The sequence below is a fragment of the Drosophila novamexicana genome, unplaced genomic scaffold (assembly GCF_003285875.2).
Source record: "Drosophila novamexicana strain 15010-1031.04,08,12 unplaced genomic scaffold, DnovRS2.1 tig00004560-arrow-pilon, whole genome shotgun sequence".
NCBI classification, from domain to species: domain Eukaryota; kingdom Metazoa; phylum Arthropoda; class Insecta; order Diptera; family Drosophilidae; genus Drosophila; species Drosophila novamexicana.
Window position 1 is genome coordinate 1,733,569 of NW_020825054.1, and position 21,079 is coordinate 1,754,647.

General features: G+C 36.2%; 1 protein-coding gene across 7 annotated transcripts in view; it reads left to right on the top strand.

Annotated features, from left to right (window-relative positions):
- LOC115770671 (tight junction protein ZO-1) overlaps nt 1–21,079 on the top strand; it is a 111,193-nt gene that overhangs the window by 39,466 nt on the left and 50,648 nt on the right. For all 7 annotated transcript variants that reach the window (XM_030716039.1, XM_030716040.1, XM_030716048.1 and 4 more), the window contains exon 2: nt 4,999–5,074. In XM_030716039.1, the coding sequence (XP_030571899.1) occupies nt 4,999–5,074 (76 nt within the window). The remainder of the gene's footprint in view (nt 1–4,998; nt 5,075–21,079) is intronic.

Here is a 21,079-nt window from a genome sequence, read left to right on the forward strand (position 1 = left end):
TAATATTCAATGTGGTTTTCATATATACACAACATTTTGGTTAGTTCGTTTTGATCTTTGTTTTATTTTCTGCAGCTGAAGAATCGGTAAACTCTAAATGTGAATAAATAAATGGATTGGCCACGAAATTGATCAGCATTGATGTAACACAGTGCAAGCGCTGAGCTAATTAAGTATTTATTTTTTTATTTCATTGTTTAAATATACATTTCACATTCGAATCGACAATCCAGCCAACTATTTGTTGTTGTTGATTTGTATCGCCTATCAAACTTCATATCATATATCTTATTCAACTCAACTCTCATAAGTCGTCTCTTTCAATAAATTGCACAATTCTTCTCTAATTGAAAAAAACGCGAGTACTTGCCGCATGGCTTAGGCTTTTCATTTCTCTGGGGTGTCTGGGTCTACCTGTGTAAATCGCCTAAGTCTCTAAAAATTATGTCACTTGCGTCATTTTAGATACCATTGTTGCTGCTGTCGCAGTGCTTGCAGTAATTGTTGCAACAATTGCAAAGTATATTATTTTCATTCGATTTTGTTTTTCTTCTGTTTTCTCTTATTGTGGCGGCATTCGGCCGACAACGTTGTCTGGCGTAACTTGACACTCAAGTTGTAAAATTGGCGCGACAATTTCTGTCTGTGGGTCTGTCTGTCTGTCTGTCTGGCTGACTGTCTGCCCCTTTCGAGTGGGTCGCTGTGGACCTGAACTCCCGGTTAGCCTAAGTGGTATCATATTTGGAACCGACTCTTGTCATATGTTTGTTGTCTTTAGTACTTTTTTTGCTGACATTTTTATATACACTGCATTTGTGTTTCAATTTGAAATTTATATATAAGTCTAGCTGTATTTTTGCTTTATTATCTCATTGTTGTACCTCATTGTGTAAAGTGTTTGCACACTTTAATTTGTTGAATAGGATTTATGACAATTGTAATATATGCCTTTCGCTCACTCGTTACTTGTGTGTTGTCAACAATAGCAAATACGCGTATTTAAATATATATATTTGCCAACAAACTATTTTCTCACGCTGATTATTTTATAATCAAAAGTTTTTTTCTCTTTTAATGCAATTTTTTGTCCTGACTGTTTATAGTAATTGTTAACTTGACCCATCCCTTGCCAGTGCAAACCGCAACAGTTGGCTGCATTTTCTAAAAAATCATTTGCATATTTTTGCAGACTCGTCTTCAGTCTGGGAAAGGCATTCTGGCAAGCGTATATATATATTTTTTTGATCTCATCTCTTTTTTCTAGATATATGTGGTGTGTCTAGTTACATGTACAACTCTTAATTATAGCATCATAAGACTGTTTATACTTTTATCTTGGCCGCACCGAGGGCCGAGGAACTTTTTGGGCATCAACGACTATTAAAACCGCAAATTGCCGTAACTTGGCTCAGATATTTCCGCTTCCGTTTCTCTCTCTTTCTCTCTCTGTCGCTCTCTCCCTCTCTCTCTCTCTCTCTCTCTCTCTGTCTCTTTCTGCTGCGGACAATTTATCTTTTTGCCTGTGCTCCGTAGTTCTAATGTTCAGTATTTTGGCTGAGGCATTAGTCTGTACTGTAGATTAAGGTAATATTTTGTGGTTTTATTTTATTTGCATGCAACTCATTATCGCCAATGAAGTTCGCCTCTATTCTTATTTCTATCTGACTCAATTTAAAAAAAAAAAATAATTAAAATGATGTGTTATATCTACAAAGCAAAAGCCTAAAATCCATATACATATGTATGGTAATGTCTAGTCATTTACTTGCTGTCAAATATTTTTACAAGTAGTATCAACAATTTAAGATATCTTGAGGGTAAGCAGAGTTAAAGTTTATTTATAAATAATATTCAAAGTATCATAATCTATATGTCTTTATTGAATTTATGAGAATCGCTTAGGGGATCAAAATATTTTTTAAATATTTATTTTTTTTAGTTTGCTGCGCTCCCAAATTATTATTTTTTTTGCTAGTTATTCACAAAATTTCAACAAAATCGGATCACTACATTTTAAACTTGTCAAATGCATAAAATAATTTGACAATTAAGAAGATGTCTGCACTAAATTAGATTTATTTATATTTGTTGGCAATTATATTTGATAATTAATATTCGCAAAACTCAAAGGCCGATTGATGACACTATAATCAGTTGGCTAGCAGTTGGCAACCCAACCAACATAATCAGATGAGAATTGTTCTGGTTAGTTGTAAAGCTTAAACAAAACGAGACTGAAATTGTTAGTTTCAGCTCCACAGAGAGAAAGAGCAACAGCCTTTAAATGTGCTGACGACGCCTTTGGTTACATTTGTGGCAGAACATGCAAAGTTTTCGTTACATATTCCACACCATCCAGACGAGGTAATCCAACCTGGCAAGCATTTAACTATGCCAGTGCCGATGTGTGTGCAGTGTGTAATTTAAGCATGTTATATACCTTTGTATGTTGTTATGTTTAAACATTGCACGGTACAAGCTAAAAATCAGCATGCCTACTGCCAACTGCCAACTACCAACTGCTGCCTACAGCCAACTCCCAACTAGCAACTGCAACAAGCGAACTGGCCCTGCGCCCGTTTGCCTTTCGACAACTGCTGCAGGTTGCTGGCGGCGCATAAATTTGTTGCATGTAACAACGACAACAACGCGGCCATAGTTGGGTGGGTTGCTCATCTCCCTGTTGGGATGGGTGAACCGTGTGTATCCGTGAGAAATTCTATGTTGATATTCTCACGCATGTCTCTAGGATATGCACGAGTGAGTTTCAGTTGAGGCAACCTACTAGACCTAGTCGGGTCCAATAATTGGTGCACTATTTTCCATGAGTTTATTTTAGTTTAGTGATTTTTGCGCGCTACACTTCAAACTCAATTAGCATGCAACATGGGAACACAGCTGAGCAGCCAGGCTGCAGTTTGTCCCATGTTAAAAACGTGGTCCGTGCCCGCTTGTGGCTGCCACTTCAGGGTGCCGTTAACACTGGCAGCGGTACAACAACAAATTGCAACAGGTTCAAAAACTAATTTGCATGCATGAAATCGCTAAGTGAGCCGAGACACGACCGAGACACATCGACAACCCCCCTGCCTGGCAGTCACTTCATCTAGTCATATGCTTCAAAAGCAAAAAAAAAAAAAAGAGTAAAAAACCCGTCCAAAACTATACCAACTACCAACAGCTGGGGCCCAACCCCGACAGTCATCCGTCGCAGACCTCCATTGTCTGTCTGGCTATGTGCGGTTGGTCTGTTGCTCTCCGCTCATTTGATCTTTGGCCAGACAGCCGCTTTTCAATTGAACTTGAAGTGTTTGCCGCAGCTATAGATCAGAACACACGCCGATCCAGGTACACTTCATATAATCGTACACTGCCATAGATATTTACATTCAGTTGCTTGTGCCACTTGCCAGTTGCCAGCCTGTCTCTGCCACAAGTTCTTAGGTGTCTGCTGTTTTGATTCGAGTTCTTATCCATATGTGTTTTTACTTATTGCTCTACTTTGTCATTCACCTAGGTAGACATAAGTACTATGACATTGCGTTGGTCACAACTCGTGTAAAACACTAAAAGTAGTAATCTAAAAACTTTATTGTACACTAGTGACACCAAAGAAAATATATTTAAATGTTGTTTTTAAATCGTTTGTAATACTGAAAATATTTAAAATTAATTGATTATCAATGTGAGACCCTATATATTATTGAGAAATAATGCACAAAAGTCTCTTCAATCACAGATTGAATAAATAATTATAACTTTATTGTAGTTGTAGTTAATATTTGACAAATGAAACTTAGTATTATTTTTCTTATTATTTATATGTTGTATGTTGTTTTTATAACTATTGTTTATTTTAATTTAGCACTTTGTTTAATTACCTAACAATGCCGTAAATGTATTTTTAAAAGTATTTTGTTGTTAAGAAATCAATCTGATTTATAATATGTAATCAAAAAAGAAAATATAAATTTCAAATATTTTTTTTCTTTTATTTATTCTCCGATAATATACATTCATAAGAATTAAATATTCGGGTACGGAAAATTACAGTGCTAGTTTCATGCACCTGAACTCAAAAAAAAAAGATTATTTCAAAGGCAACTTGCTTTTGAAATGGAAAACTCATAGAGCCAAACAAATGGTTTAAGTTCCTTCCTATACTAAATATATGTATTTCAGTACTTTCAAGTATTTACAACTTTTTTGTCTTACATTATTCTATTAGAGTATTTAACCTTTGTCTATTTCATGGTTTTCTATTAAATGATTACAATCATATCAATCAGTTCACATGTATGTATGTATGTATATAGTTCTGCATATATATATATATACATGTATAAGTGTCTCTCGTGGCCCTTGTTCGTTTAGTATCTGCGCTGATTGACATTTGTTGGCATATTGACTGCTCCATTTAAATGTGATCACATACAGATAGGTGCACATGTGTGTATACGTAAGTGAGTATATGTATATGTAAAAGTTGATACAATTGCGTTGGTTGTTCGATCGAATGTTGTGTCATAAATCAAGCCATATACAACGTTTTATATACCTTGCTTGTAAGGTTAAACATTATTGTGGTCGGGCAGAATTTTGTTATTATTGTCGTCGATGGGTGCGTAAGTCTTAATGTTTGTATATCCAACTGATTTGCAATTCCAATTGATATGTGCGTGTGTGTGTGTGTCTGTGTGTGTGTGCGTCTGTCTAGGCTGCTCTACTAATTATGATTTATAAGCAACGATATGGCTAATTTATGTAAGTCTTGGCTAAGTGGCAAGTGTGTTTACCATTTTCAAAAAGCATTCGTGTAACTATTACACTTTTATCATGTTATGGTGTAAGGAAAAGCTAGAGATAACATAAGTTATAAATTGTGGTATGGTAATAAGTTTATTGTGAATGTTGTTAATGCTATGTGATTTGTTTTGAGCCAAGAACTTACTCAAATTCGAATTTTTTTAATAATTATTTATATATTATCTTTAACAGATGCTGCCAATAGCGAGCACAGCCCGGGCGAGAAAAAAATTCAAAAGGAAATTGAAACGATCGACTACATTGACAAGTGAGTATACGCAAAACAAAAAGTAAACATACAACAAAAAGCTCAAATAGAACCAGTAATTATAGAGACAAATACGGAACCCAAATAGGTGTCAATACAATTTAATTCGAATCAAAACCAAATCAATTCAATCGCAACTTTGACAGCCAATTTAAGTTGCAGTTGAAAATTACCAACTGCCAAACGAGTGCTGTAATTTTCAATTGCGCTTTTTTACATTTTTATTTATATTTTTTTTTCGCTTTGGTAAACGCCCTTAAAATAACACACGAATTAAATTAGACAGTCGCCAGAGTTGCCACCAATTACAAGTGGAATTAACTTGTAGCAATTTCAAAACCATAATTGTTTACTAATCTTGGCGTTGCAGTTACCGTTTGGCCATTTGGCCATTGCCGGAACGTTGTGCAAATTGTGTATACGCCACGTTTGACCAATCCTCAAATTGACAACGCTGAGTGCTGGGTGTTGCTGCTTTGATTACTGTGGTTGTTGTTGGGTTGTTGGTACATGAACTACAATTACAATTTGTTAGTTGTTCGATTGTCGTTCCTTTTTATTTTTTGTTCTCTTTTAAGTGGGTGACCACAGCTTTTTTTATAGGATGGAACAAATGAGGGTTTTTAATAATGAGACAGCATAGTCTTGTTTTCTATGCAAAATATGTAAATGTCTGCGCTCTTTTGTGTCTTGAAGTCAACTAAAGTTTCACTCTTGTGTGTGAAAATGTGACCAATTCAGCTTAGAATTAAAACATATTAATTTGCAAAAAATATATCTTACTCTTACAGCAAAAGGTAAATGTGTTTCAAAAATTAAGCAACAGAATTTATAAAATATATCAAGTAATAATAGTCCTGCCAACTGCTCATATTAATGTCCTGTAGAATCTGTAGACTGTATATGTATATACTATAATACTATATTTTTGACAATCGAATATGTTCATAATTGATCAACATCGGTCTAATATATCATGGAGGTCTGTTGAAAGAGTCGCTCTAAAAAAATGCTTGACTAAACTTGCCAATCACGAGTTTCTCAATTCTGTTCACATATCTTCAAGCCCGTAAGCCATGTATCAAATGTCAGCACTCAGACAGATATCCTATTTACATTGATTAAATTGATGCACAAATTTTTTCAAAATTACAAGTCAATACCATTTCATGTTAATGGAAACCAAACGATGCAAACCTCCGCTCTCGTGTGGCAGCACTCAATAAATTGTTATCTAGAAAGTCGCACTCGCTCTCTTTTCCTTGTCTTGTGCGCTTAACCCAAAGAATTAGCCTGATTGCACAGGCTTTAGACGTTACCTCTTTCATGTTAACCATGGAACCCGTTCGGCCTGAAGTGTGAATTATGCAGCAATTTTTTTTAATTATTTTATTACTTGCGGTCATGAGCACATTTAAGCCATTTGTGGACGCCAATTGGACAACAACAACAAGCGACTCAATGATCGCCACAGTTGTTACCATTTATATGGCCAATGAACACGGGCGAGTTTCAGCTCATACACACACACACACACACACACACATCAGATTGCGCAATATTTAATTCAGTTAAACAGCCGCCAAAATCGGCTGGTGTGGCAGATTTTGCAGTTTTTGCTGACACCGGCAACTTGTTAAGTTTTTTCCAACATTAAATGGTAATTTTTTTCCGTCGTTCGTTCGACTTTTTCTTGATCATGTAACCCGTCCAATCGTTGATGTGTTTAATACATAATTTCCTTATCGTTGCGGTCATATTTTTTTACTTTTGGATTTATTCATTTTTTTTGTATAATTTGTTGTTACCCGTTCAGCGTATAAGCCTGGCTAACTTATTGATATGTAGTCGAGATTTTGCTTCTTAAAGTTTAATGACTCCAAAATAATTATGACATTCAAGTTGTAGTTGCAGTTGTTGTTTTTGTTGCACTTGTTTCAGTTGTTGCTTTGGCTGTTGTCTGCCTGTTGCATGTATGTACAACACTTTTTTGGTTTCTCGGGTTGTATTGGAAACTCGTTTTCGAGCTGCAGACATCACTTCTTGCATGAAAAATATTGCAATATTATAGCCAGGCAGCGACATTTAATTAACTTCCCATAAGATATTAATTACCCATGGGATAACATTGGAACGTATACGGGATACAGCCATATAATTTGATTGGCAGAACAAAAGACTAAGACAACGAACTAGGGAGCCTTTGGCATAAACGAGAGTAGCCAGATAAATAAACATGAGTTCATTGGATTTGTATGCATTTATCATTTCTTATTCTGGTTTGTACAACCGAAAAATATTTAATTAAATATAGTTAGATCGCAAAAAAAAGCAACATATCAGATTATTATTGAATTAAATATTAAATATGCGTTCTTTATATTTATATTTGTATCTATGAGCGTTGCTCATCGAAAGCACCAATCAATAAAATAATAACTACTAACAATTGAAATATACCAATAAATATTTACCTATAAGTATTTAAAAAGCATATTTAATCATATGATATTTGTATATACTAGGTAATTTTTAGTCACCTTAACGGAAATGTGGGTAATTTTTAATGACTTGCAAGTTGCCAAGCTTTCAGATCTTGAAAGTAAAATATGTCTTACTCTATACCACCCGCATGCATGCACAAATTTGAGAAACATACAACTTTCTATAAGCTATCATAGATTCAGTTTCACTATTAGTTTTGCAAACAAATTTAATACAAAGGCATACAATTTATAATATATACCCATATATATATTTCTTGATTAATTATATTGCACCCACAATTTTCGACTGTTGAGTTAATTACCATTTGGACACTAACAAACGCTAAATCTCAGCCAGGTGCTAGGTTTCTTTCGTAAATTGATTTGAGTTCATTCAACTGAAATGCAATGACACTATAAAGAAACTGATAAATCCGGGCTTACGTATATTTCTCAGCTTAAAAGCGTTGTAATCTTTTTAATGCCGTCTATAAAAATGAGGCAACAACTTTATTTAGTATTATCCCATTAAATGTGATGACAGCACTTCTTCCCCACACACACTCAGGCTGCATGCAAAACAACATTCGCATGCGCGCTGACAGGTTAAAAGTCAACCAACTACTTAGCTTAGACTTGGCCATAAATTAAAGCATCATCATTATACTCAATTGCATGCGCATAATTAGAATTTTATCAAATCCAGACGTACAAATTGAACAAACTCATCTGAACTCCTACGACTTAATGAGGCAAATGAATCGCTTTCTTTTGGACGGTCTTGAAGTTTCACTTTCGAAGGCGCCATATCAAAATCAAGGCTTGTTTTTGTGCGTGATCACGTTTTATACACTGAAAATGGGCAAAAGGGTATACTGTTTTTGTGCAAATGAATGTAACAGGCAGAGTGAAGTATCTTCGCTGAGGCGATCTATCAAAGTTCCATAGCCTGTCTGGTTGTTTTAATAATATATTCATAATATCGATAAACATCGATTTTTTTTTGTCACTACTGGAGGGTAATAAATGCTATTTACATTCGCAACCTCCAAATCCTACATAAATTGTAAAAATCTAAAATTTTCAAGTATAAAGCATTGCGATATGGTTTGCATATGGTTGCATATAGTTCGCACTAAAAGCTTAAACGTTAATAAAGAACTCGTTCGAGGAAATTAGATGATGTGTAACTGCAGATGCGTGCTGGGTTCAGGGTATTTCCTAGTCGGGCGCACCCGACTACAGCAGTCCCACTTGCTTTCCAAGCGTCATCTTTGCTTTGGGTTAATCGGTAAAAAACTGGCTCAGAGAGTATGCAAATGAAGCCGAAGAGTCAACAAACGCACGAATTGATGGCAATTTGTCGCATGGCTGCCGTGGCTCTCGTTTTTGTTGTTTTCCCTAGCCGTAACGCATTTATATTAGCATATACACGCACGCACACACGAACATATAAAGTGTGTGAATATTGAACAGTTTTTTGGTGTTTTAATGTGCAATTTATTACGAAATTTCCTACGCAAAATTCATGTGCGAAAAGACTTTCACTGAAGTGAGTTTTTAATTGATGAAATTTAAAAGATTTCGTTGCACTCTCAGGATTGCAGTTGTTGTTGCTGTGGCTTTTCGGTTCGTGGTAAAAGCAAAATAATCAAGTGTTATTAGTTTTTTGGCCTGTCCTGTACGAGTATTGGCACCTATCAGTCGGCTAGCCGAACATCAAAAGCCTTGCAAATAATAAGTAGTTGGACACCAACTCGTACTTGCAGTTTCAGTTGCAGTTGTCGATTGCGCCCCCTGCTGCTGTTGCATGCCTTTGCGTTTGATGAACTTTTGGCAAGAGGAAACATCTAACTGTACGGGCGTTGTGTGTGCGCGCTGGTGGCATATCATTACACGATGTTACAGCGATCAGCGCGACGAAAAACAGGTGTAACCAGTGATGGCGATTACGTGACGTTCGACCTGCCAGCCGATTATAATAACAATAAAAAGACAACTATTAAAATATATAAAGAGGGGCTTTATTTGCTTGAGTTAGGTTATTTTTCCCCTTTTGTTATCGTTTGCTTTTGGCAACTTTATTTGGTAAATGGCTAAGCTGCTGGCGCGGCGTTAGCTGAAAATATCAAACGGTCGTCTGCTTATGAATTTAACATAGTAACAACAAAAGTAAAAAACTATCAAATGACGAACCAATAAATACAGTTTATAAATAGCTTTGGGCCAAACCACTGAAGAGCCAAGTCGTTGCGCATTCTCAAGCCAAAAAAAAAATATATATATTTACCATCCAACTACAAAGCAGACAATATGCTGGGAAAGCTTATAAAGGGTTATACGAAACAAAGGCGAACTTTTGTAAACGAAAATCATTGAGTAATTCGAGGCGTAACTGGAAAATTATTTATGAACAACACCTATAATTCACGTCAAATTTTAAGTTTATTAACCAAATTTTAAGCGAGGCTTATTTTAAGTTTATTAACCAAATTTTAAGCGAGGCTTGCTTTGGCTGGATGGTAGTTATACATGCAAATAGCCAAGTAAAGCACAAACTCTGCTGTTTCGATAGCTACTTTAATAAGCTCCCAATACTAGCATCAGCTGACTTTGCTAGCGCTTCCTTGACTTGACAACGCCTTGTCAGTAGTTCGAAGCTTAAATTCGCTGTCAATTACAATGCGAAAGACACATTTGAGACAATATATTGAATTTTGAATAACTTGTCTGGTCATTAAATTGAATTTAAATTTGCGAAACGTCTAAATAAAGCTTATTCACACTTGCAAAAATTAATTTAATAAAAAATTTCCTTAAGAAACATATCAACCGATCATTAATCACTGCAAAGTCTTGCAAATGCGAACTGAATCGTTTTCAACGTATTGAAGCAAAACAAAAGATTTTCTTTCATGAAAATTCATAGAGTAGCAACATCAAAGAAAAAAAAGACTAAACAAAAACCAAGTTGAACAAAGAAACAAGTTTGTCGCCTAAGTCTTTTGTTTTGTATATTTTTTTTTGTCAGCGGCGCGCGTTGACAAACTGAACGCAAGAGCTAAACAATAAATACTGCACAATGATAAATTAATATCTGAACAAAGGCAATAAAAATTTATTTTCTTTTTTTGTTATTTTTTTTTTGTTTTATGAGTTTTAAAAAATGCAGTTAGTGCTCTAATTAAACGTTTATGCTTATCAGATAGGCGTTGCAACAACGAAACGCCCCGAAAAAAAAGTATATAAAACCCAAGCAAATATTTTTGCGAGTTTTTAATGTGATCAAGCGACTTGCTCAATTTGTGGGCGTAACGTCCGTGCCCACTTTTATGCATTATTTTTTCGGGTTTTTTGTTTCATATACTCTTTAAGAGGGTATTCTAGTTTTGCTAGGGAATGTGTTATGCTTTGAAGGAGCTCCGCGAAGATAGTTTTAAGTACATATATTAATAATAGGCATATATAGTTGCGTCTTTATAGCTACGTTACTTTGGAATAATACAAGATAAAGAAGAAGAGTATTAACAGACATACTCATTTATTTATCAATATCCTGTGAAAGATATTAGTGCCTAATAATGAAATTCTTATCAAAGTAAGCAAAAAAGTGCCACTATTAAATAATTAAGTTTCCATATATAACATTTTACAGCTAAGATCAAATATGTATATATATTGAAAGGGTTATTAACTTTCGGCATGCCAAAGATAACTGTTTTGTTTAGTTTTTTCGCTCTTGGTGGGCCACCTGCAGTTATTATGATCCATTAACAAATGCATTTTGTGCCATTTTATTGGCACGAGCCGCTGTTAGCTGAGTTCTGTTCGGCTTTCACAACAACAAAGCGTCGCCCGCCTGCGGGGCACAAGCCATAGCCATGGCCGACTTTATTTTAAATGCAAAATAGCCAAAATATGGGCGTCGACTTTGCTCACAGACTATAGACGCAGTCTAAAATTGGTTAGTTCACTTGACACATAAATTACCGCAGTTCCATTACTCATATTGGGAGCAAGGCAAAGGGGGCGCCCATTGACCCTAAAAAACTGGACCTAGAATGGGCAAACAGTTACAGAAATACGTTAATAAGGCAATGTCTTTAATAATGAACCCAACCATTTGGTCTTTCGGCCACAAATTGTTAGTTGCAGCCCAAATGCTGGCGGTTAAAATTCAGAAAACGTTTGTGCCATGTGTGAAATTAGCATATGAGTAGGAAATGCACGTGAAGCATTTTGAAAAGCAGTCATGAAATCTGACCAGGCATTAACATTTTCATCGGAGACTCACAAATATATGGACTCATAATAGCCGGCGAAGGGGACAACTATAACTAAAAACCGACGGCAGGCAGGCAGCTTCAACCTGGGTACTATATGCATGGAAATTAGCCGACATGCGATGCAGCAGCGTTGGGGAATATTACTGCATTCACCCATTGCAACACATGAAAGTAAGCAAATGCAAGTGAGTAAGGGGTTACATGATAGAGACTAACTGGCACGACAGCTGTTGGCGCTGCCTGTCAAGCGTTTTTGGGGAACGGACAGGACTTGCAACAGCACCGGGACAACGACAGCGTCTGAAATAGGGGCAGGTACAGGCACAGGGAGAGGGAGACGCTGCCTGTCAGACAGCTGAAAAGACAGATAAACAAGTTGTGTGTGTACTGCGCAGGTCTTATTTTTTTTTCTTTTTTTTTATTATTTATGTATGCCAAAGACGTGCCAACTTTGAACCAGTTATAAACAAAGCAACTTGGCCAGGCAAACAAAGCTTACGAGCTGTGTGTCTTTGTCTTTGAGTTATGGCGAAATTTGTATGCCTTCCACAAATTACAAATTGGATGGGTGCTACTGAAAATTACATATCCATTGACAGTCTATAGAGAAAGACTATTGAAATTCAGTGTCGCTTAACTTTTTATGCAAATTTAAAATAAGATTATGTGTGATTATTTATACAAAATTGTGAAATTATTTAAATCTACTCAACACATAGGTTTAAGAAAATAAAAAATAATGCTAAATATTAAATGAGATTTTTGACAAATCGATGATGATGAAATTTAAAATAGATAAGCTACATTTTGATAATAGTCAGTGGTCTGAAATACTAAACCAACAAAAAGGATAAGTGTAAAATGACATTTAACGCTCTCAATAAATGGGTGTACGGGAAATTAGCTTTATTCACCAAATTAATTTTACGTAGTTCCATTGAGAACTCGACAAATATTGTGTTTAAGGGGCAAAAGTGTTTGGCCTTAGCTTTAAGCTAAACGCTCCACTAATCTTAAAAGATAGATATCAGCAACAAATTGAATTGAATTTTCATAGTAGCAAACTTTAGATACCTCCGAAAGTAAAAGTTAGTCTTGCCATAGTATATGGAATCGAAAATAAATTTCAATGTAAGAAAAAAAATGATTAGTAATTTATTTTAACTTAAAGAATATTTAAAAAAAAAACTAAGCAACATATAGATTTTTAAATTTATTTTTTGTACTTTATTTTCTAATCATTGTTTTATGAAGTATATTTGCCAGTCTTGGTGTTTTCAGGATTGGATACTTGAAATGCTTCTATTTTCCTTCGTTTAACTTTTTGCAATTGTGTTCATTTGAAATCTGAGCGTTTAAACTCTTTTGTTGTTGATTTTGTAAATCTTATATACCTTACCTGAGCGATGGCAGCGCACTGGGCGATAAGTCAAGCTGACACAGAAAAACAGGATTAACTCCATAAGGCAGTGAGTCAGAGCGGCAGCTGAACTACAAATCTGCAACTTGGCGGGGCACTCGCTCAAGATAAATTGGCAACACGCGCCGCAGATGCCGCTGTTACAGTCACCCCCGTACCCCTCATACCGCTCTGGCTGGGGCAGCTGCTCCGTCTGCAATCGCGACTTGACTGCGTTCGCTAATTGCGTTGGCCCGCGTTCCGGGCATCAGAGTTCAAAATGTTGCGGTTAATTGTCTGGCAATTGATTAACTCTGAACCTTTGCCTCATTAGACTAGAAAATCGGCAAATAAGAAAGAAGCGAAATGAGAATACAACACCGAAGAAAATAAAAAATAAATAAAAAGAGAGTCCGATGCCGCACCCAGAGCCGGAGCCATGCCCAAACCGTCATCATACCCTAAAGCAGTAGCTAATTAGTTGAAACGGTTGACGAACCAAAGAGCCATAAGATCTGAAATAATTACGATCCATTCGCTGCGCAAATTAAATTGCCACTGGTTTTTTATAGTGTGTGTGTGTGTGTAGGGTAAGGGGAGTGTGTACGGGGGGATAGATACCTTCTAGCCTGTCTGGCCAGCGGCAGCTTTTGGCAATTTCGTGATGGCCAAATCAAAAAACTGGGAACACTGATTGCTCCCATTGGAGTCAGAGCCAAACTTGAATCATAACTTTATGACTCAATCTCTCTGCGCTGTGCTCTGCTGTGTTGGCTCCAATTTATCTATTTCCTGGTAGCTACACCCAAGAGCAATCACTAGTTGTAAAGCGCAGCAATTGCAATTGGGGCCAATTTTGCCTGCAAGCTCCACAAGATCTCTTGCATTTGAGCAACAACATTTTGATTTAGTAGTGTGTGCCCCATTTGGTTTGTGTCTTGGGTAATTTCTTGGAATTTGCCTTTATTTTTACGTTTCATATTTTACGTTTGCTTGCAATTAGTGTTTTATTGTTTTCATCCTCAAGCAGCGATTTTTCTGAGTTTCTTGTTTTGAACTGCTTTCATGTATATCTGAAATTGTTGAAAATATAGCAAGATAACTTTCCGAGCAATTATTTTATTTTACAATTATTAAAATAAGGTTACACAAATGTCAAAGTCAAAATATCCACCGAGTGTAGAGTAGACAGTTTAAGTATATAGTTTATATTATAGAAAATAAAATATAGTCTTGCATGTCTTTTACTTTCGTTCTGTCTCTCTCTCTCTCCCTTTCCTACTTACCATTATAGTAAAGAGTAGATAGTACATATAGTAAAATAATAGTAATATAATATATCTCCTTTTTCAGATGGCTACTATTGCCTTCACTCTCTCTTTCTGTCTCTTGTTTGCATTGTAATGTTGATATATATTAAATATTATATATAGACTATTTTTACCTAGTCTTTATACTTACATTGGGTATTAAACTAAATTAGAGAGCATGTGACATATTTAATACTCTTGGATTTCTAGTTATGGCCCTCCTCTTTCTGTCTCACTCTCTTTCTCTGTCTATTTCTTACTTGGCTGAACCTTTAACCTCTCGTTTTTCCTGCTATAACGCTTATATTTCTACATCTGTCTTGGAATAGAAAATTGTTAAATATTTATTATAAAGTTTTATTAATAACAATTCATTACTATGTACATCAAGACGACAAAGCAACCTTTTGTTAACAAGTTCAAAAGTCGTTTCTGAAATGAGACTCATATTTCTATGTTGTTTTTATTTTAATTTTTATTTTTATATTTGTATAACTCGACATAAGTATTTTGACGCTTGCGTGTCAAACGCATCACAAAGGTTTCGGCACCTCAATTCTCAACTCCATTCCGTTTGGTCTCTCTTGTGCAGTAACACGTTTTAGCAGCTTTTTGCTTGAATGCTGTTCATCACAAAACCATTTAAATATTTTGTGTAAAAAAAGTGTTCAATTAAATATGAAAAAATATGCATATGGTAAAAACACGTTAGAAACTTGCTTAAGTTGCAAATTGTCTATGAAATATCTGATGGTGCATTCAAAATAAAAACTTTAAGCTTAACCTTGAGTCTTAGCAGCAAGTGAGGTGCTGTTCTTAATGAATACGGGTATGTCTGATTGCCACATAATAAAAGTTGATGTCTACATTAACGAAAACTTGCTTTTTATTTTGCAATAGCATGACACCATCAAGACAATATAGAAATTTTTTTGGCTTAGCTGCCACTTCTACTTTCAAAAAATTGATTACATGGTATTTGAATTCAGTACAAATCGCTCTCACTTAAATCATTTAAGGTACTCGTACAATTATCGCACCCTATTATAGGTTAATACCAGACAAAGACGCTGCGGGGCCTCCTACCTGCTGAAACCTTTCATCAAGAGCCTTTTCAAGTTTTAATTTTAGCGCCCTAGGCAATGGAGCCCTTGAAAATTTTCTCATTATGTGAAATCTATACCAGCATTTATATACATATATGTGTGTACTATATGTCTTTGCGCAGCATTCATTCGTTTATGGGTAAGAGCAATTGTTCAAAGATGATGGGAAATTCGATAACAGACTAATCATTGCGTTGATGGGTTTCATTAGAGCTTCAAAGTGTCTGATATGAGAAAATACTCTTTTGTATAGTTACCTTTCTCTTTCACTCCTTATTTTTTAATCTACGCATAAACCGATTGTAAATTATAAGCTGCTAACTGCACAAATTTTAAGGAGCTGATTTTGCTTTTATTAGCGAACGTAGGAGTAATTCAAACGTTCATAATAGTTTTTCACTTATGATTCACTTTGCTTTTTGAGTTCTAAATAAACAGAATTTTATTCGTAAATCAGAAAGTGCTGCCAAAAACAGTTTTAGATTGCATTTGGCAGTTGCAACATATTGTAAAACAGCTTTTTTGCGTTAAGTTTGAGTTCTCTTCAGCACCTGCAGCATAAAGCTGCCAATTAAAAACTTATTCGTTTAAGTTGATTCACTCGCTGATAAATAAATTAAACTCTAGACAAAGGCACATTGCGCTACAGGAATGCAGCATAATTATAATGCACGATGTCAAATGATTTTAACCTCTTAACACGAATTTGCGAGCGAAAGAGACAGCAGACATAGAGCAGCTGCTGCTGATGCATTTGCAGTTTGCAATTTGCAGTTGACTTTTATGAGGCTATGAACCAAATGACACGGAACTGTGGAGCAGACGATGCAAATTTAATAAAAAGAAAATGAAGAGGGGAACACGAACAAAAAATTATTAATAATTCAGCAAGCAGAGATGCAGATGCAATCGTGTGTGTTTCTCAGACTCTCAGGCTGACTAAAAACAAAAAAAAAAAAAAAAAACGAAACTGGGAATCCAGATCTCAGAGGTAGTATTACAGTTCATTTAGTTTGTTGACAGCGGTTGATACTTGCTGCTGGCACGTGGCCCAATTGACATGTGCAATTGTGGACATGTTATAATTATGATTAATTGTGCAAAGTGTTTGCAGCATTAAATATGAAACAAGTATCTGCTAAGTGCTTTAAAGAACCGGTTATAAATAACTATAAATGTAAAGGATATGCTGAACCATTGAAAATACCTGGATACCCTTACCACATATTGTTAATGCTTATAAGAACTAAGCGACCCGCCCTCAAATACTTTCCCTCCCATAACTCATGCCTATAACAGCAATAAATCAACTGTGGGCAGCACTTATGAAACTAAAATGTTCCAGAAAGCAATTTATATATATATGTATATAAGAATATATTTTGGAAATGTGTTTAAATAATGCGGCCAATGCTGGTGCGCTTGTCTGTTTTGAGAAGCATCACTAAATGCTTCTGGCCATTAAAAATGCTCAGGCAGCCAAAACGATGTGTAGGTATTTGTGGGGACCAGCTCCCCTCTTAGAACACATTGCCCTGCATCTGTCACTATAAATAACAGCAACGACCAAAATTAATAAACATAAAATAGGCAAGAACAACAACAGCAATAAGTAAGTACTACTCTTTATAATTAGCAACCCTTTCACAGCTGCCAAAACGAACAGCTGGGTGAGAAAACTCTCGTAAGTGCCCGAGATAACAAGTAAGCCCGACTATGAGATACCCTAAACCCAGCGCCAAGCTCTGCACTTTTTGAAGCAATTGTGTTTCATCTTTGTCTCTTAGCTCCCACTTTTTGTGAAATGCATTATTTATTAACTTCGGTGCTTGCAGTCCGATCCTTATTAAGCATTCAGGGCTTCAATGCGGCATCCAAAAGTGTGTCTACATTACAAAATTATATTTTAACAGATTTTGAGGGATGGGAAAGGCATACAAAAATTGAAATATTCGTAATTTAAAATATATACGAGAACATTTCGACCAAGCTTGGTAAATCTCACTCTTTTCGTTTTTTATCGATATTATGGCAAGATATCGAAAAAAATATAAACCTAATCTGCTTGTGGTATAGGAAAATATATACATATTGATACTTTAAGCCCCTAGCTTGTTTAGTTTCCGATATCGACGCTTTCGAAATGATAGGCAGACAAATGGACTGAGGACGTACATTCACTCAAACACATTATACCTCTTGCACTCATTTAAAATGGCCTTAGGGTATACAAAAAAATCACACGCAGTGGAAAATCCGCCAGACAATGACACACAGACGAAGCAAACGCTAAGCTGCGGCTATAATTATGGTGACAAGTTTTTGGTGCCACAATAATAATAAATTTACCGTCTTGCGGCAAAATGTAAGACGGCATATTGTCTCTTGCCACAACTTGGGAGTTTTTTGCCGGCACGAGCCTAGGCCAAGTAGGCTTTTTACCTCACTCTTTGAGATGCCATTTAATTTCAGACCCGGGGACCATAAATCACGGCCTGCCGAAGGTAGCGACTATGAAAAAACTATCGAAACGCTTGAATTATCAGCAAAATCGAACAAAAACAGATGAGCACACGATAGGTATGGATCAGCAAGAAAATTAAACGACAATTAAAATTTATTTATGTGAATATTTTGTGTATTCTATTTGCCTTTTTATAAATAATTTGTAAGCCCGCTAGCTTTACAACACTCTGTCACATGGCAACGACAACGACCGTGTTCAAACTTAGGAAATAATAAATATTTAAATCAGTTCTATAACATTTTAATATAATGTGATTTGGCCTTGTCTATAAAACGCTCATGTTTAGCTTATAAACTGTAGTTTTATTTAAAAATGGTTCATTTTGTTTCGAATTTATTATTATAATTATTTTTCAAACTTCTTAAATGCTTTAAGAACTTGAATAAACATTATTACATTATTATGTTAGCTGTAGTGAAGAATAATCAACGCATTTATAACAATGGCATATTTTTAAGCCTCTAAGGTATCTTAAAATGTTTATTTTTTTTATTTGATATTAGTTAACAAGAGAGCTTTGCCATTTAGAACGCCTACTGTGGGCTCAGCTTATTACAGGGTATCGCATTGTCGTGTGCACGCAATTCTAGCGTGTCCACTTGTTCCCTCTGAATCCACCAAATCTAGTCATACACATGTGTGTTGTATATATGTACGATACACATACCTACCGCCGCACGGCATAATCTTGAAGTTCTCTTCCCATCGCTTCAATTAATTTTTATGGAATTCGCAGCCCATATAAGCGCCACGCCTGCCGTTAAGTCGCCTGGCAGCCAGCATGGCCTGCGAATAAAAAAAAAAGAGCAACAACTACTGCAATTGGCTTCAGTGAACGCCCGTTTGGAACTGATTTAATTGCAATTGTGCACCAGCATTCCCAACATGCAATTGTTATCAAATACACATCGTCACCCTCTCGGGCAAATGCGAACAGAATGGCTTGGATGTCCAAGATGCGGGTTAATCCATGGCCAACCGTGCCGCATCGAGCCGTTAATTAACAAGTGTAATTGATAAAGCAACCGCAGCAGCAGAGGCGCTTGAATGGCTTTGGCAGTTGGTTGCACTTCTGATTAATCACACCAATTCCAACTGGCTGCAGGCAAACAGATGTCAATAAACCATGGCACACATTCGTGGACAGCCCACAGATTGTGGGGTTGCGGGGAAAATGGGCAAATGTATGCGTGACAAGTGAAAATTGTTGCTTGTTCTTGGCCTGGAGAGCAGAGTAGGCGCGAGGGGTGTGTGTTTATTTATAAGAAATATATTTTTAAAGAGTCACGGTAATTATAAGCAACCAAGACGAAGAGAAAGAAAACGAGAGACTTGAGTGAGAGAAACTTACACGTTTGACATTTATTTCGCACGACATTTCACACATGCACCCACACTCACACACAAAACACTCATGCGCCTAGTTATCCAGTAAAAATGTCTGAAATGTCTTTTGCAATTTGGCTTTTTATTTTTATCCGAAATTGTTCAAACATCTCGACAACAATGTTTGTTCTCATTTGGTCGCAAGAGCCCGCCCATGTCCCCGCATCTTTAGGCATGAGTCTGCCGCGCATGTTATTGCCGCCGCTCTTCAGCTCTTCCGTTCTATCCGCTCTCATATCCCAGGCTACAGCATTTCTGTCTGTCGCAGCGCTCGGAAAATCAGTTTGAAAATTGCCGGCGGTCAGCGCATTTATTCGGTCGAGCCGCTCGAGAGAATACAACGTGAATAATTTGAAAAATTCGTTTCGCGTTTTTTCCGCCTATTTTTGGGGTATTTTTAATGGACGAATTGTAATGAACCTATCGTTTGTGGAAAATGCGTAAAAAGAAAATTATTCAAAATTCACATAAATTAATGTGACATTTCATGAATAACGAAAATGAGTGAAAATTCGCAATCAAATAATTAGTGAGCAATTGCTAAATTTAAAACGAACCAAAGTACATATATAAATATTCATAAGGTGGCAAAGTGATTTGATGACAAATGTGATTTTAAAGTCATCCATTAGCAAAGCAAATTGTGTTGGAAAAAATACTTTTTTAGCATTTATATATGCATTTCTTTGCAGGGGAAATAAAATTTGTATTTTTCAAATGGATTTGGAATGACAGCACCAATATACTCTTTTCATTATGTGAACGAAAAAAAAAAGTCGTGATATAAAAATGGAAATCAAGACAATTCTGACTAGCTTTTATGTCCACTTTCATTAGCTTCCCTTATAGCCAGAGTTAATAACACTCATCTCTAATCTTTCATTACGCGTACGTACTGTATTCAATGGAGCTGAATTGCTATACTAATGGAATGGAACTCCCAAGCTTTACATAATCGTTTGACAGTGTCATTAATGCGGTTCCATCGTTCAACTCTTTTCCGGTCTGGGACTGTTTCCCTTTTTTTCCTGCATTAATCAAGCCCATTTGCCAATATGCAATTCAATTCATTTGCGCAAATTCTAAAATAATTGCAACAATAAAATCACCATAAACACGTAACCCAACACACACTCGCACATGCACAAAACAGAGCAACAACAATCCCTTGTAATCTTTGCCATATCCGGCTCGCTGCGTGTCTACCATGTCGCCTGTCTGCCAACACCATCTGTCTCTATCTTTGTGCCAGCTCTCCAATGCTTTTAATTCTGGTGATGTGCCTCACTGTCACTGGCGGCGCTTTTTGCATCATCATTATTATGAAAAACTCTGCAATGTTGACACGATGGCAAACCCGCTCACTCCTAATGGGGGGCCGGAGCCGTAGCTGGAGCTGGAGCTGTTGAATGTGCTTGGAGCGTGTTCCTCGTTCTGCCGTTTGACATCTTAATTGCTTTGTTGATGGATTTCCCTGTTGACACTTTTGCTTTCTTATAAATTCT